The sequence below is a fragment of the Bacillus rossius genome, chromosome 17 (genome assembly GCF_032445375.1).
Source record: "Bacillus rossius redtenbacheri isolate Brsri chromosome 17, Brsri_v3, whole genome shotgun sequence".
Taxonomy (NCBI): domain Eukaryota; kingdom Metazoa; phylum Arthropoda; class Insecta; order Phasmatodea; family Bacillidae; genus Bacillus; species Bacillus rossius.
The window spans coordinates 1679340-1698289 of record NC_086344.1 but is presented as its reverse complement, the minus strand read 5'-3'; the positions used below and the strand labels follow the sequence as shown (position 1 = coordinate 1698289).

General features: G+C 32.6%; 2 protein-coding genes across 3 annotated transcripts in view; both read right to left on the bottom strand.

Annotated features, from left to right (window-relative positions):
- LOC134540760 (uncharacterized) overlaps positions 1-18950 on the bottom strand; it is a 40094-nt gene that overhangs the window by 14865 nt on the left and 6279 nt on the right. For both annotated transcript variants that reach the window (XM_063383665.1, XM_063383666.1), the window contains one exon: positions 333-504. In XM_063383665.1, coding sequence (XP_063239735.1) covers positions 333-371 — 39 coding nt within the window. In that variant the 5' untranslated portion in view covers positions 372-504. The remainder of the gene's footprint in view (positions 1-332; positions 505-18950) is intronic.
- On the bottom strand, positions 13439-14182 carry LOC134540917 (myb-like protein X). Its single transcript, XM_063383991.1, has one exon. The coding sequence runs from the start codon at positions 14180-14182 to the stop codon at positions 13439-13441; it is 744 nt and encodes a 247-aa protein (XP_063240061.1).

Genomic DNA, 18950 nt, shown 5'->3' with positions numbered 1-18950 from the left:
TAACGTCTTATAAATCGATGAACGCCAGCTGCACGCACGAGAAAGCATGACTCATTGTCACGTTCCGCCTGAGCCGAGCGTGCAAGAACCGGCCAACCACTGTGCGAGAAAATCTTCTATAATATCAAACAGTTTAAGGTATGCAATTTTTCATCAATGTTTTCTTATGACGTTATCACGTTAAATTATCGTCCGTAAACCGACTTTACAGACAACCCCTTTTTTCCCCTCAAATATATTTATTCATATATTATTTATGCAAATATAACCATAACAATATGCTGTAAAATGTACAGAAAAATATTATTCTGTGTGTAGTCGCGTCCACTCACCAGCAGGGCGGCCAACAGGGTTATAGCAGCGGTCTTCATGATCGTGTGATAGCGACTCCAGTTGTTCACGCTGTATTTATACTGTGTGGTTGGTTCGCGCCGCGCCCGCTAGGAGCGCCGTCGTCGAGTTTGCACAATCACTGTGACGTCAATCGCGCCCGCCACATGAACACTGTAGAGAAATAATTGTAGACCCTATAACCAACCGTATTTCGGACGTTATCGCATTCTCGACCCACTCCCGGTAAACTGCAGCTAGCGAGGTGCATGTGGAAGGTTTATCTGAAGTTTGAGTACTAGACACCGATGTACATCTTGAATGAAGAATTTTTTGTTATCACAGATTTTTATTTATAATTTATTATGCAGTAAATTTTTTCGAGTTTATAACCGAAATTTTCTATTGAATTGCAATTTTATGAGAACTTTTGTGACGCCGATTTGGGATTAAATCTTAAAATATATTTTAGGTTCCCTTTACCACACGTAATTTTTTTTTATAAACCACGTGACCTTTTGATATACATCAAGAAACACCAAACTGTTTCTTTCATAAATAAAAAAAATGTTGCTGTTGTGCGAAACAGTTTTTAAAAGATAATTACTCAAATAAGCTGATATAAGCTGGCATTAGTTTCAAACACACAGTTTTCTATAAGATGTTTAGTCATATTTCAATAACTTTTAATTTGCTTTCCAGAGTATGGACACGTAAGTAAATTTTTTTTCAGTTTACAGAATGTGATTTTAAGTAGATTTCGATACATATTGTAGCCATTACAATGGTGCGACTTCAGGAAAAATTTTTATAGTCCATATATCTTATATATGGTCCATATATCCCAAACAATAGTCAACTCAAAAGTTTATATATATATATAAGTTTATATATAAATGATAACTGCAGCAATTATTTTAAAAATCATTTCAAAACTGATAAATAAAATATAGTAATGGAAAATCTCGGTCCAGTTCGTTAAAGGGAAATATCTGACCAAAGGGATAGAAATGTGGAAGGTTTTTTGAAAACCAGAAGAAAAGCTGTAACTCCCATAATGTGGAAAATATCTCATCCCTTTGAACGTATCATAACTTGTAGAAGTAATACCAAAGTATTTTGTCTGAAATTTTTTTTGATACGACAGACCATAACTGCAAGAGGTTGACAAAACAAGGTTAGGATGACAAAAAAGAATCATAACTTCCTTCGTATGCTCAACATTGAATTCGTAAAGATTGTGTTTAATCGTATGGTTTTTATCTAAAACTTTTGTCTGAAACAATTTTTTATAATACAAACCATTACTGAAAGGGGTTGAAAGAACCTGGGATTGTAATAAGAAAATAAATAAAACTTCCCTGCCATGTACTCTAACGAAATCATGTTAATTTTTGTTTAACTTTTTAAATATTATTGACAACTTATGTCTAAAATATATTTTATGTTACAAATTATTACTGAAAGGATGAAAATATCAAGCGGAGAAAGACCAAAAGTCATTAACAACCACGTTTTAGTGCAGGGGATGAAAAAAGCGTTTAAAGGTAAAAAATAAATACAGAACTACCTTAGTAGATATAATATTGAATTCGTTAAGACATTCAGTGCTGGATGCATTAAGGTAAAAGCATTAAAAATATTTTCGCTGCATGGAATATGAGAAAATGTTAAGTCGATTATCTTTGAATTATTGGCAAACATATATTTTCTTATGCACATTAAGTTCTTAAAATGTTCCAGGAGTTTATAGAAGTTTCCAAAACATATTCAGAAGAAATAGGTACTTTAAAATCTACCTGAGACTTTAAGCTGTGCCGAAATGAATCTTAGGCAGATTTCAAAGAAATACTCACTGTAGCCGTAACCATAATGCGAATTTCGAAAATTTTTATATGATTTTTCGTTTCATGGTCTATAGACCCCAAAACCATCGTCAACTCAAATGTTGATATGTATAGGTATATCACAATTTTATGGACACGATAACTGTAGCATTTTTTCACAAATCACTGTCAAACACCTACATAAAATCTAGTAGTGGAAAATCACGGTCAAATTCGTTAATGGGCAATATCCGACCAAAAGGGTAGAAATAGGTAAATATTTTTGAAAAATATGATAGTCGCTGTAACTCCCATAAATATCGCACCCATTTGAACGTATTATAACTCGTAAGAGTAATACCAAAATCTTTTGCTTAAATATGTTTTGATGCGACCAACCATAACTGCAAGTGGTTCAAAAACAAGGGTTTTAGGATAAAAAAATCACAAATATTTTTGTAAGCACATCTAATTCGTGTATTTTTTTATTCATCTTATAAATTTTATCTGAAGCTTTTTTCTGAAACAATTTTTATTAGACAAAACATTTTGTAAGGGGTTGGAAATTATAAGGATAAAATTTCAAAAAAAAATCGTAACTCCCATGGTAGGAACACTATCGAATCCGTTTAAATGTTTTGTCAATCTTATAATTTTTATACAAAAGTTTGTCTGAAACAGCTTTTAATAAGAAGTCCCAATTTTGCAGGGTGTTTCACAAATAAAGGAGTAGAATAAAAAAATATATTTCTTACTATGTAACTTACACTATTAAATCCGTTCTTTTTTATTGTAAAAATTTAAATTATTATCTACAACTTTAGTCTTAAATTACTGCAAGGTGTCGCATAAACAGTGGTTGGAGGACAAAAAAAAAATCACAACTCCCTTCGTAGGCACAACATCGAATTCGTTTGGATGTTTTATAATTCTTATAATTTTTAGCTACAACTTTTGTCCGAAACGATTTTTGATTCAGTGAACCATTGCTGCAAGGAGTTCATAAAAATGGGTGGAAATTTAAAAAAAAAATTATAAAATACATTCCTTTTCCATTATTAAATCCATTTATTTTTAATGTGAAACCTAAAATTATTATCTACAACTTTAGTCGGAAAATGTTTTTTATATGACCAAATATTACTGAAGAGGAAAAAAGGGCCTGGAAGATAAAACAAAATTCACAACTCCCTTAATATGCAAATTATTATTTTCTAAAGCTTTTTTTAGAAAAAATGTTTATACGACCAGCCATAACTACAAAGGGGTGGAAAAAATCAAGGGTTAGAAGTAAAAAAAAAATATTACTACTCCCTTGTAAGGATACAATCGAATCTGTACAATTTGTTTGTAAATCTTAAAATTGCTATCCAAAACTTGTGTCTGAAACAATTTTTGATAAAATGAGCACTTGCTGCAATGGGTTGAAAAAAGTTAAAATAAAAAAAGCCTAATTTCCGTACAATGTACACAATGTAATTCGTTCTAATTTATTGTAAAACCTTGAACCATAATCTACATCTTTTGTCTGAAATAATTTTTATACGACGTACCATGAATGAAAGGAGTGGAATAAACAGAGGTTGAATAACAAAAAAAAAAAAATCAAAACTCCCTTAGAAAGCACACTATCAAATACGTTCCTTTTCTTGTAAATCTTAGAATTTTTATCAAAATTTTTTTTCTGAAACAATTTAAGATATTACAACCCATTATTGCAAGGGGTTGAAAAAACCTGGTGTTGGAATGAGAAAATAAATAGAACGTCCCTACCCATTACACTATCGAATCCAATCATATTTTTATCTCTCTTTACAATAATTACTAAATCTATTGTTAAAATAAAAAATTTTACTACCCAACCATTACTGCAAGGGGTGGAAATAACAAGGTTTGAAAGTAAAAAATAATCAATACTTTTTTTGATTAGAGATACTATCAAATTCGTCATAATTTATTGTATGAATCCTAATGTTCATCTAAAACTTTCCTGAAACATTTTTTGATGAAACGAATTTTTACCGCAAACACATGGGTTGAAATTTAAAAAATTCAAAAATTTCTTAGTATCAAATTTGTTTGAGTTTATTTTAAACTATCTTAATATTATCTTAAACCTTGGTGTGAAGCAAATTTTTATATGATCTTGCAATGGATGAAAAATAGTGTTTTAAGATAAAAAAAAATTAAATAAGTACCTTAGTTGACATACAGTAAGAAATTCTTTCTAAGCTATTCAAAAGTGCGTTCTAAACTATTTAATGCTGCATTCTAAACAAATAAATACTTCGTTTTAAACTATTCAATCCTGAATACATTGAGTTAAAAATATTCGTAATATTTTCGTTGCATGGAATATAAGCAAATATGTAATATATAATTTTGTATTATTGGAGAACATAATTTATGTGCATTAATTTCTTAAGATGTTCCAGTAGTTTATAGAAGATTCTAAAACATTTCCAGAAAAAAATAGGTACTTCGAAATTTACCTACTCCTGTAGGCTGTGCCGGAACTGATTTTTTTTTATTGAAGTCTTCCAAAATGTTCAGATAACCCTAATATGACTATGCTTCTCAACATACTAATATACATTTTAGCGAGGTCGTGTGGTATAAGGAAAATGGATTCTTTGCCGTAGGTCTTGGGTTTGAATCCATGTATGGATACCCAAATTCAGTTTTTCGTGTTATCGTGTAATCTCTTCAGGTAATTGTTCAGCCAGTTCCTTACTATAGGCTATGTGTTTTCTTTGTAATTAAATAAATATAAATAACACGGAAGTACATATATCCTTAAAAAAAGTACAAATTAAATTCTAAGTGCATTAAAAAACAAATATTTTAAATGTTACAATATACTAAATATATCCATTTTTAAATTTTTGTGTAACAGTTGTGAGAAACCATTATAACTTTTTTATAGAAACTTTACAGTTTATTTGTTAGGGTTGCACCAAAACTAAATACGAGTATTTTTAACGTCAAAAAGCGCTTTCAAGTGATTCGAATTTACTCAACATTTCCCCATTTCAATTTTATAAAAATATACTCTTTTTGAAGATATTTTTGCTGGTAAAGTAACATTTATATTTAATAAATAATTTATTATAAAAAAACTAAATTTAAGTCTTTGAGCCTGGGTCTTGATATTTTATCTTGTAATCCATGGAATGAAAACACCGAGACTATAATTTAACAACCAGATTACATTTGAATACACACACACAAAATATTAATCCAAACTGATATAATTGCAAAAAAAAAAAAATTACGTATTTCACAAAGAACCTAGAATTGATTTCAGTCTTCCTTCTTGAAATATTTAAAAGTTATTTTATGTATTTGAAAATAGTATTTCTTGGGTTTAACGAAACTTACACCACCCTAAAATTGTAGATTTACGATATTTTTCATTTTTTATGACGATAGTTATCTACCAATTATCGCTTCATCTATATTTTTTATATTATTATATCAAATATTTCAATAATACTAACGAAACATGGAACTTAGTCTTTACAAATAATTATTTACGTATGAATATTTGGTTATTCGCCAGAAGTTTCCAGTAAAAAAGTACGTATCAGCTGATAAGCGTGTAAAAGCATGTGAAAGGTTCAAACAACAGCGGGTCAAGAGATCACAATGGAAAGATCCGAGCACGAACACAAACATATCACCCGGTCGGTCCAGTACTTTGACTCGCGAGTCCAGGCTGAGGTCAGCGAGATAGGAGCGGGCGACCGGGCCAAGTTGGCAAAATTACTGTGACGTAACAACCTTCCCCCCTACCTTCATCCAAGTCGCAGGGGCCTAGCGGTATGTGTGTAAATGACGACTAGGAGAGAGGCAAGGGAATCAAGAAAAAAAAAGGTTTCTGAATTTTAAAATGCTCCCTTTGATTAGGAAACTCTCGCTGCTAACCGAATAATAAAAGTTAAAATAACGCCAAAAAAAAAAAATTATTTTTTTTACTTAATTTATTTTTGCATTTTCAATACACATTGGCCTAGAATGCCTAGTGCGATGACTAGAGACCTGAAAAATTCGCGGGTTCATTTCGTGTTATGCTAAAATTCAAATAATAATACCTTAGTGCTGCTTTAGCCATTGGTTCACTGTTAATCTGGAGGACTGAGGGCCAATTAGAGACCCTCACTCATAGAAGTGTCGAATCACAGGCCACCCAGTCGAGACGACTCGCAAGTCAGCAGCCAATGAACAGTTGGCATTTGCCCGAGTGTGTAGAGGATATTGGAGTCTATCCTGGAGGTCTTTGAACCCGCGAATTTTTCCGGTCTCTAGTGATGACTTGTGTCTGTTATCGCCACACGAAAAATGCTAAGGTTCCTTTACCTAACAGTTACGCGTGCATTAACTATAACGCAATCATATATTTAAAAAAAAGAACTAATTATATGCCACGTAAATTCTCCCCAAACTTACAGCACTTTAACAATCTTTACCTATTTCCCAACTGTTACAATATGCATCATAGATGTTTACGAAAACTTACGAAAACGTGAAGATATTCACAAGTCTTTTTTTGACAGAAAAATAGTGGAGCAAGAACAAGTTCACTTATTTTGTGAACTATCAAGTTTGAGATATGTAACATGGCACATTCAGCACGTTGTAAAGTTATAATATAAAAAAATTCTTTAAACTTAATAAGAAAAAAAGGTATGAATTAATTAGGTACGAATATATGATAAAACAACTTAATTAATCATTATAACTCTATTGTCACAGAAATTCAGAAAAGTTTTTTTATCACCAGCTAAACAGCCAAGGCTTACTTCGCTCGAATTACAGAATAAATTTTATTTTATAAAACGGAAGTTATAAAGTTGGCACAAGTTATCGATTTTAATAAAAAAAACTGGCTTATCATAAAACACCTTCGAAATTCCAACCATTTCAGAATAAATTTTATGTTGTAACATTTCAAATTAATATTTAAAAAATTCTAAAAAATTCGAAACGGTCATAGAGTAAGCCATTTTTTATATATAAAATCCATTACTTGTGCCAGCTATATAACTCCCGTTCGGAAATGTGTTTTAATTTAATGAAATCGAATTTATATAGTTTTCATTAAATGAGAAAGCTTGTTGTTTAGTAAACATTTACAGAGCGCCTGTTTCATTTATATGCAGACTAGGTCATATACCAGATTTATAATTACATTATTTTTGCTATGTTAATGGAATCATTAAAAGCAAACATTTTTTCACCTCATTGTAGATGCAATATTTTTGAATTATAAAAATACATGATTATTATAAAAAACATTAATCACAATACAAATTTAAAAGTGAAATTTCGAAAACTATAGTTCCTAATTGTAATTTTAAGTATGGTTTTAAGTCACAATAATTTATATTCAAATTTTTTAAGTTGTAGATATTATAATAAACAAACAAATTTGCATTATAATCACATGTTAATAGTTGAATTTCTGGAAAAGATTTAAAATTTTTGAAATTTTTTATTTTTATATTCACAACGGAAAATTAATCTTCGGAATTAAAATTTCAGATATGTAACCAAACTTACTCCTTAATTATTCTCCTTGTTTTCGAATTAAATTAAAATAGTAAAAACATGATACGGTTATCACTATACAGGTTGTTTTGCTCAGTTTTTTGCCTACAATATTATGTTATTCGGAAGTTTAACTTTTGGTACTAACCAAATTCACCTCCTTTTGACCCCTTCTTGCAATTAATATAAAAAAAATTGTATTTTCTAAGTTAACCGTAGAATTTTTTTCTCGGTTTGATATACACCACTTCATCTGTTTCCAAGATGTAGTTATTAAAATATTAAAACGAAATTCTCCTCTTTAGCTGTTTTAACCCCTTTAACTTTCGAAATTTAAATAAAAAAAACACACACACACTTCTTAACTTTTGATGCATGTTGTTTAAGGTAAATTTCTTTCTTTCTGTTTTATTTGACTAGGAGCAAATAGTTTCCTACAAAACCAAATTTAAAATCCCCTAAACTATAGAATTTGACGAAACGATAAAAAGTAGTTGGTTATGTATAGGTGTTCTTTATTAATGAGAAATAACTTTACTGTGGAAATAATGACTAGTTTTATATACTAAATACTTACTTCCATTTACAACAACTTACAAAAATTAAGAATGGGAATAAAAAATAAATGTATATAAATGCTACATAAATTAACATGTAGTTTTATCATTAATCAGTTCATTACAATCCGCTTCATTTGTTTCGTCATTAAAAATTTTTATTATGAAAACAAACTTGCCCATTCAATAAAATCATTTCATTAAAAATATAATATGTATATCATTGTGATTTATTTCCAATGAAAATATTATGTTTATCAATAAAACTTACCTTGCTTTAAATGTATTTTATACTTCCCACTCTATAGCACACTGAGATAGTATTTTTTATAATATTAACTCAAAATTTTTAACACCACTTAGAGATAGAATTTCCTAAATAAGTATCAAGTATTTGATATTTTTTTATTATTTATATTAATAGTTAAAATCTTAATTTATGCTTTATTAGCATTGGATTATGACTGTTTTTTATTTTAAAACAAGCTAAAAACCAGTGGTATCTTTGGCGTAACTTCTGAGTATTACTAAAATCTTAACTTTGAAAAAAATAATGAGATTAATTCTAAACATTTTTAGTAAAGAAATAGACACAATAAGATGTCAGGTGAAAAAAAAGAAGTTATTTCTGAACATAACTGTATAAAAATGATGTTTAAGTAGTTATGCATATACCTTTTTAATTTTAAGTATTGATTTATTCTGATTTTAAAACATCTGTTTCAGAGTGTTCGAAGATATATTTTAAATTGATAAAATAACGCTTATCTGCTTTTCATTTCGTGAGGAAGACAATTAAACAATTGTTCAACACGCACGTTAATTAATGAAGTCTATGTCATTGTTTACACATGACACTTTCATTTACTCTAGTAAGTACTATTCTTATAAATATTTAATAATTTCTACTCATTACAAATACCTCTAATTATTTAAGTGTATTTAATACAATCGCAGCATTAATTTTTCTTATCCAATGTATTAATGTTTCTTAATTTGCTTAGTATTATATAAAATATTTCTTCAACTGTTTTACTCCTCACTTCTTTTCCCACAGGGATGCCAAAGTAAAAATTAAGATCTAAGTAAATATGGCAATATCGATGACTGTGCTGACACATCAAAGGCTGACATGATTGAGTACTGTGCTGAAGCACTTAAAGCAGGCAAGATCTAAGACTGTGATGGTGGCCTGAAACCAAAACTATGGAAACGACGTAATAAAATAAATTATCCTGATCAAGCTTGTGATGCACACATAATTAAAGACTGTGGTGACACATCTGAAGCTGACATGATCAATGACTGTGCTGACACATCTAAGGCTGACATGATTGAGTACTGTGCTGAAGCACCTAAAGCAGGCACGATCGAAGACTGTGAGGGTGGCCTGAGACCAAAACGATGGAAACGTCGTAATAAAATAAATTATCCTGATCAAACTTGTAATAATCACTGGCTCGATGACAAAAGTGACCATGTGGTTGGTGTTAAAACGGAAGACACCAGAGATAATAATATTTATTAATAACATGCAAGGAAGATGAACGTAGCAGAAGAGATTGATTACACCTCATTGGAAGATCCTAACATATTGGTTGACAGGCTAAGACTTCTACATGGTTCGCTTTGTGCAGGAAACTATTCGAGCATCAAAGTAATATCCTTCATACTCAAAGAACTGAGGGAAGCTGGTTACGTACAATAATGGCTTAAATTAAATGCACGTGAATAAACTTGAAGAAAAATTAATATTTTTTTCAAAATGGATTCTATCATTTGTCGAAATCTGATTTCTAAATAAAACTTATAACTTAAAGGTGTAAAAAAACGTCACCACTGACAGTCAAAATGTATACCAATACAGTCATTCAAGTAATCATGTCAAGTTCGATAAAAAATAGTAATTGAAATCAGTTGGAGCCAAATGAAGATGGTGCAGATGGAGCACTTGGAACAATTGGAACTTTGGAACTCCTTGAGCTTTGGATCTGTTGGAGCTGTTGGAACTTTGGAGCTGTTGGAGCTTTGGAGCATTTGGAGCTGTTGGAGATTTGGAGCTGTTGGAGCATTTGGAGCTGATTCAGCATGTGGAACTTTGAAGCTGTTGGAGCTTTGGCGCTGTTTTAGCTTTGGAGCTGTTGGAGCTTTGGCGCTGTTTTAGCTTTGGAGCTGTTGGAGCTTTGGAACTTTGCAACATTTGGAGCTGATTCAGCATTTGGAGCCGATTGAGCATTTGGAGCCGATTGAGCATTTGGGGCTGATTCAGCATTTGGAGCCGATTTAGAATTTGGAGCTGATTCAGTATTTGGAGCCGATTGAGCATTTGGAGCCAAATTCATTTGTTTTCTTGAGGATATCAGGCAGAACATAATCAATCAGCTTACTGATGACGTAGCAACAAACGGACCTTTGAAATATATATTGTGGTTGGACTGTATATATGGAAAGCCGTATCCGTTCGATGACAAAGTGAAGAAGTGTGCATTCAAGACATCGGCTGCAGTAATTTACAGTTCTGACGATGTGAAGCAAACTGGTAAAGACAGTATCCAGAAACTCTGTCAAGAAGAGGAGGACTATGCCTGTAAAGGTTCTGATTGGTCACTGTCTAGTAAAAACCGATTGGAGCTAAGAATTAGCCATTTCATGCCTATGCAGGGCTAAATGTTTATAAGATTGTTAACTTTCGCAATATTTCCTGTAGTAGAATAGAAATTATGTAATAAATTTAATGTTTGTTAAAGAAGTTGCGGTGTTTTTTTTCCTCGAATCTGACACTTTTCTGGTATTTTAATTAAATTTATTTTTATCTTAGTTCAGAGATCGAACCAAGTATCGATTCAATATGTACATTAATGTTTATTTAGTAGATTTTGGAATTTTTCCCGAATTTCTATTTAAATAATTACACAATTCCAAGATGGCGTGCAAATTTCAAGATGATGGGTGATACGGTAATAATAAATTATTACTGCACTCTAGCGGGTAAAAATTACACTAACATGGCGTCAGCGCCCTCTAGGAGCCGAAAACAAGATTGTAGCCTCCAGCAGACGAAGACAGATGGCGGACATGACATCATACCAGCTGATGATATATATATTTTTTGGTATTGGTGGGTCAGCCGGCAGGTGGCTATCATGGAAGAAGGATCTATGGATATTTGTTTTATTTTTTTCTCTTAGCGGGTTCTAACCGAGGACATCAATGCGTGTGTTTTTAAATATTACTTTATTAAAATATGATTAATACAATTTTATTATAATTTTTGAAATTTTTTTTCCAATTTTGTAGCTTAAAAAATACGGATTTCCAAGATGGGGGCCGTAACGAAAAGTGCAACGGTGTTTTTAAAGATTTTTATTAAAATTTAATCAATTTTTTTTATAAATTTTAAATTTTTTTCCGAACATCAGCATTAAAATTACGGATTTTCAGCATGGCTGACATGACGTCATACTATCTGATGATATATATGCTATGAAAAAAGTGGTGGGGGTCAGTCTGTCTGCAACCACCATGAGGGAAGTATCAGACGCCATTTTTTTGCTCTCGCCAGGTTCGAACCGAGGACACCTAGCTCCATGCCGTATATGTATGTTTTTTTAAATTTTTATTTAAATTTTATTAATTAAATTTTTTATAAATTATAAAAATTGTTTTCATTAAAATTGGATAATAAATAAAGATTTTCAAGATGGCGGCTGTAGCAGAAATTGCAACGGTGACGTCATAATCAAAGATGACATAATCTATGATGATGTCAGAGGCTTATCGGGGGCTGTAGACATGGTTGCTCAAGCCTCAATATGGACATTTATAGCCGCTGGGATTTTTAAGGACTAAAAACGGTAAATTTTCCCTTGAAACGAGAATTTCTTCGTGGAAAAGAGAACATTTTAATTTATCACAATTTTTGAGATTTTTGGAAAAAAAAATTTTTTCAAAAAAAATTTGAAAGTTTGGCGATTTTTGGCTAATTATGGCGATTATGACTAAATATTGGTAAATTTGAAGGTAAAAGGTCAAGGTAAAGGTCAATGTTCAATGTCAAGGTCATCCAAGATGGCCGCCGTGACGTCAGAGTAATCTGTCACTGACCCGACACAGGCATCACGCGCCTGCGCCTGTGCCAGAAGGAACCAAAACATACTACTCTGTCTAGTCTATATTGTTAAAATTCATTAAAAATTTAATGGTATAAAATATATCTTTGTTTGTGGGAACTTTGTTTCGTGCCATCCGCCACAAATGGCAGCACAGGGGTTGTTACAGATTTCCATTTCTTGGCATCCATCAGATTCACAAAATTACTCCCCCCAAATATCGTACAGCGTGAACCAAGCTGTTAAAATTTTAAAATGTATCAACGATACATATAAAACATTTGTAACAATTAGAGCTATTAAAACATCCTGTGCACTTTCGCTGCATCCTTGACTCGACTCTCTTGTACTAAATGAAGCCACATCGGGAGAATTTTCATTGGCAGATATTAAGTTCAGATGCTTTCCCTGGTTTAGACTAGTTTTCACCTGATAGGATCTCTATGATAATTTCTGACTCCAGGTATTCTACATAACTGTACTACAATCATATAAATAATGTTAGTGCATTTTTTGCATCAAATAAACTTTGGTTCCGAATAAATTCGCGAAGTCTTCATGCAGCTACCGACGACTCAATACAGACAGAATATTGTCACATTTTATAAAACTTGCTTGATTTGCACATTTCAAAATTAACTATAACTACCTGGGTAATTATTGTATTGTGAAGTCCCGCCATTTGCTTGTATAAAAGATGGATCAAAATAAATTAAGAAACAATAATATTTTAAATGAAAATCCACATGGAAAAAAGAATTTGACTTTATGTTGTCAAAGTTCTAAAAGACTGGATGAAAAAAAAAGAACGTAAGAAGATTTTGCACAGTTAATTTTTGATGGTTCAATACCGATAACAATCTGTGAACAATTCTGACGCTTGGCTAGGGTAATATGCTGCGAAATTATCTTGAGAAATATGCAACAGGAATAGACTTGCCGTGTAGTGGTGAACGTTGAGATCAGTTCTTGTGTAGCGCCTCCAACAACTTGTGGCGTGTGTGTCATAGTCCTCCATGTCCTTCATGTCATTCTGGTCTTCCGTGCCCTTCGTGTCCTCCTGGTCCTACGTGTCCTTCTGGTCCTTCGTGTTCTCCTGGTCCTTGGAGTCCTTCTGGTCCTCCGTATCCTCCTGGTCCTCCGTGTCTTTCTGGTCTTCCGTTTCCTTCGTGTTCTCCTGGTCCTCCATGTTCTCCTGGTCCTTCATGTCCTTATGGTCCTCCATGTCTTTCTGGTACTCCATATCCTTCGTGTCCTTCTGGTCCTTGGTGTTCTCCTGGTCCTTCGAGTCCTTCTGGTCCTCCGTGCCTTTCTGGTCCTCCGTTTCCTTCGTGTCCTCCTGGTCTTCCATGTTCTCCTGGTCCTTCATGTCCTTCTGGTCCTCCATATCCTTCGTGTCCTTCTGGTCCTTGGTGTTCTCCTGGTCCTTCGAGTCCTTCTGGTCCTCCGTGTTCTCCTGGTCCTCCGTGTCTTTCTGGTCCTCCGTTTCCTTCGTGTCCTCCTGGTCTTCCATGTTCTCCTGGTCCTTCATGTCCTTATGGTCCTCCATGTCTTTCTGGTACTCCATATCCTTCGTGTCCTTCTGGTCCTTGGTGTTCTCCTGGTCCTTCGAGTCCTTCTGGTCCTCCGTGTCTCTCTGGTCTTGCGTTTCCTTCGTGTCCCTCTGGTCCTTCGTGTTCTCCTGGTCCTTCATGTCCTTCTGGTCCTCCATGTCTTTCTGGTACTCCATATCCTTCGTGTCCTTCTGGTCCTTGGTGTTCTCCTGGTCCTTCGAGTCCTTCTGGTCCTCCGTGTCTTTCTGGTCCTCCATATCTTTCGTGTCCTTCTGGTACTTCGTGTTCTCTTAGTCCTTCGTGTCCTTCTGGTCCTCTGTGTCCTTCTGGTCCTCTGTGTCCTTCTGGTCCTCCGTGTCTTTCCTGTGATCCATGTTCCCTGTGAGGCATCTCGATCGGGCTTTTTACCTGCAACATCTCTCGGAAATTCGCTGCAAAAAAAAATAATTTGCACGAAACAAATCATTTATTCGATCGTGTCAGGAGTACTCTCAAACACAACTCGTCTTTTGCAATACATACAATTTCAAATTTTATATCCCACTAAAATAAATTATTAATGCGAATGTTTGTGTGTATGGTTGTTACTCATTAACGCCCGAACCGCTGAACGAATTTGGATGATATTTGGCATACATCTAGCTCAAAACCTGGATTAGCACATAGGTCACATATAACTATGAAATTCAATCCTTAATGGAGTGAAAAAGAGATACATTAATTTTTATGACATAAAATCGTAGGTCACTGATATACAAACAGTGAATCTGTGTCATTTCTCTATGACCGCCACACGGTCATATAGTAAGGTCTGGCAACTTCCTATCCTACTCCTTGGTGAGACCCGTTCACTTAGTGGAGCTCGCGGTGGCTAGCGAACTAACGGCGCTAATGCCAGTTATCTCTTTCTTTAACAATTGACTTTGCATGTGTTTTGGATTAAGCTGATATTGTAATTAATCGATTGGGTTGTAGGTTATAGGTAAACGTTTTTAGTTTCTTGAATTTTTTTTCATCATGACTCGCTAACGCGTCGAATCTTTCGCAGAGCTCACAAAACGCACGAGCTATAAAGGTAGCCAACTTGCAAGAAACGTCGTTTCATGCAGAGCAGCAGAGAATTGAGCAGATGAAAAAAAAAATCAATAAAACCATAGCAAATTATATATACGATATGTTCTGAGAATGCTAGTTATGAGTGGTAAAGTGTTGATTACTATGGGTCGTACAAATAATCATAAGTTATAACAGAATATGTCGTGCAATGGAAATACTTGTCCGGTGTTTTAGATAAAATTAACTGGTAAACTACGCGTGAAACCACCGGGCACAGCTAGTATGTATATATTACGCGTCTGGCCCACAATTTAAAGTGTCTGAATAATGCGTCCCTGGGGGTTTTATCAGCCTGGCTTTGACGTTGTTAATGTTCGATAATATCCCACACATGCGAAGAATTGCTGCTAAAACCACATATCACATAGACGACGTTTCCACGTCTGGTTCTCTGGTACATCTCTTGTGTCCAAAAAACATCATCTTGATGTTCCGAACCTTTGAAATACTCTTCAGCTATTTACAGAACTGTATCGTAGCTTTTTTGCTGCTCAATGCATCGATATGCCCCATGTAAAAGCTTCCTTTCAGCGCTTCCCATTGGTTATTGTCCACATAAACTCACTTTAACAGAGAGAGAGAGAGAGAGAGAGAGAGAGAGAGAGAGAGAGAGAGAGAGGAATTATTCAAATTTATTTGGAATTTATCCTCAACTATGCCGATCACTAAATATAACAATCTTTCTGAGTATAAAATATTTACTTTCTTGTGGAAGCTTTGTGCCTGTTCACTGCACAATCAAAAATGTTTGATGTGGGATGCTAAATGGTTCTTTAAGTAGACAACGAATAACATTCATTACTCCATGGTAAGACCTATGTATGATGTTTGTTCAGGCGTACATATCTTAAGGTATATTTCTCTTTCCAGTAGTTGAGGACAGTACAGGAAGAAAAACACCCAGTAAAAAATACTTTTGATAAAAATAAAAGAGATACGTATGGTTACCTTCAGAAATAGGTCATAGAATTAGTCGACAAGTTTAACATGTCTAATCTCATTCATTGCACTTATACACCAGGTCACGATGCAGGAGACAATCTGTTTTCCTCAAAAGTATTCACCAACGAATCTCTTTTTCCATAGACCCTTCATTTAACTATCGGCTATACGTTTAGTTCAATTACAAAATTATATATTCATGTTAACTAGTTCAATGACGTTTTAAGGATGTTTTAATTGCTAGTATTTATTTTCTAAAATAATTACAGAAAAACCATTAAGTTCTTAAGAGGATGAATTTGTCAATACTAATATTAAAACTATTCGAGGAAAATATTTTGTAAATTGGATGACATGATCATAATAATTATTTAAAACGGATATTTACATTGTCGAGAACCCAAAAATATAGTTTTAAATTTTTTGTCCTTTTTTTGCTTGTCTGTTTTTTTATTTTCTAGCATAAATGAAACGGATTTTGATGAAGTTTTTTTTTATTTTAATAAAATGCTCTTTGTCTAACTTAGAATCTAGGCTATGTCTGAATATATAATTCCACCCCTAAGAGCGTGAAAAAGGTTCAAATATGGTTTTACGATGATCAATTATATCTCTGAAACTAATAAAGCTTTAAAAAAGATAATAGGTACGAATAATTAACATTCGAAAACAACCGACGACCATTTTTATATTTTACGAATTTCAACTCCTAAGGGGTAAAAAAGGGCTATGTATGTTTATAAGATTAATAATTATAACTCCGTATTTAATTAAGCGTAATGGATGAATTTGGGTACCAATAATAAATATACGGAAAATTACAATAATAATTGTTATAGTTTGCAAAATTAAACCTCTTAATGATGAAAAAATGGGGTATGATTTTTTTATTGGTAAATATATCTTCGAGTTTAATTAAGTGCAATGAATTATTTCGGGTACCTAGCAATAACAAACTTAAAAAAATTGCAACCACCGTTTTTATATATTGCAAAATTTAACCCCTAAGTGCTGAAAAAGGGGCATACATTTTTAAAAAAGTTATTAATTATAACTCCTTAATTAAGTGAGTATAATGAACGATTTTTGGTACCAATAATAAAGATACAAAAAATTAAAACAATAATGGTAATTTTTTGTGAAATTCAACACCTTAGGGGTGAAAAGGGTTAAGAATATTTTTAAAGTTAATAATTATATCAACAAATTTAATAAAATGTAATTAATGATTTGGGTATAAATAATGAACATAAAAAAATCTTACAACCGCAATTTTTATATTTTGCGAAATTGGATTAGGGTTAAGTACCTATGTTTTACTGACTAATAACTATAAATCCATTGTTAATTAAGCGTAATGATTTCGGGTACTAAAAATGACCCTACAATAACTTACAGCCAAATATTTTTTTTTTCGAAATTCAACCCTTAATGAATGAAGAAGGAGTAAGTATGTTTGAAAGATGAATCATTTTTAACTCTATATTTAATTTTCTGTATTGTATGATATTGGGTTCCAAAAATAACCATACAAAAATTTCCACTCACAAGTTTTGTATTTTCGAAATTCAACCCCTATAGTTTAAAAAAGTGGTAGTATATTTTAAAATTTAATAATTTTATCTCCGAATTTAAATAAATGTAATAAATTATTTTGGTTACCAATACTAATAACACGGAAACTATCAACCAACATTTTTACATTTTGCAAATTCAGCCATAAAGGTGTGAAAATGATGTATGTATTTAAGATTATTATATATATCGCATAACTTCATTGAGCATAATAAATGATTTTGAGTAAAATAATAAACACACAATAACTACTTACCACAATTTTCATATTTTGCAAAATTAAACCCTTAAGCTGTGAAAAAGGAGTAAGTATATTTTTTAGATTAAATGAATATATCTCTGGATTTTGCTTCAACTATATCCTTATTGAACCAAGGAGATATTCGCAAGTTACTGGAACCTGTTTTGGTATTTTGTTGTTTTTATTTTTTAAATTTTTTACACTGTTATCGTTATTTTTTTATTAATTTGTGTGGTTTATAGATATTTATTTAGGAAAATGTGCGTAAGTATTCTCCGTGTGCTCCTGAATAATCCTGTCAATACATTGTTGGTTTCCTCCGTGTGCTCCAGGGTATTTCTGACAATTCTGGTGTTGGTGTTGTCGTGCGCTCCTGATTATTCATGAAAAAGCAATCCCTGCATGTAATTTTTTTCGTAATGAGATAAACAATTTTATCCAGATTTACATTTACTTGGTGAATTCCTGTTACCGAATCAGCACTTACAATTTTTTTTATTTCGTTGGAATTCAAACATATAGATTCATTACCATTCGATTTCTGTTTTTAAAACAACTGAGAAACTCTATCATGAAGACGAACTTATTTCTACTTGATGTCTAGCGAAGCCATCCTCCCGCATCGCAAAAAAAAAAAAAATAATAATAATATTTACCACCACACAAAATGTGGCATCATCTGTTGTTGAAAAGTAGAACTACTTACTACAAGTTTCTCGCATGAGATAAATTAACCCTCGCTGATAAAAAACTAAGGAAATTTTAATTAAGTAATTTTTCGAATTTTAAACACTCAGTTTGCATGCATTAGTCGCAGAAGCTAAAATTTATCCTGGTTCGTTGCCTGCAGCTGCATTAAAATTTCATCGCTGTAGATACTGTGGCATGGAGTTTACATTGAGCAGAAAATTCTAAACATCATGAGAGAAGCGAGTGTATTAGACAACTGTAATTATTACAAATGATGTAAAAATGCTAATGCTAAAAATACTATCATATCTCGATGATATTTAAAATATAAAACTAACAAAGAAAGTAGCACCCTCATGGGAAATGAAAAAATGTTTACTCCAAATTATAGTCGCCTCCATTAAATTGCGAACAACTGAGAACGACCTTAAGCTGGCAAGTTAAAAAACTGCAATAAAACA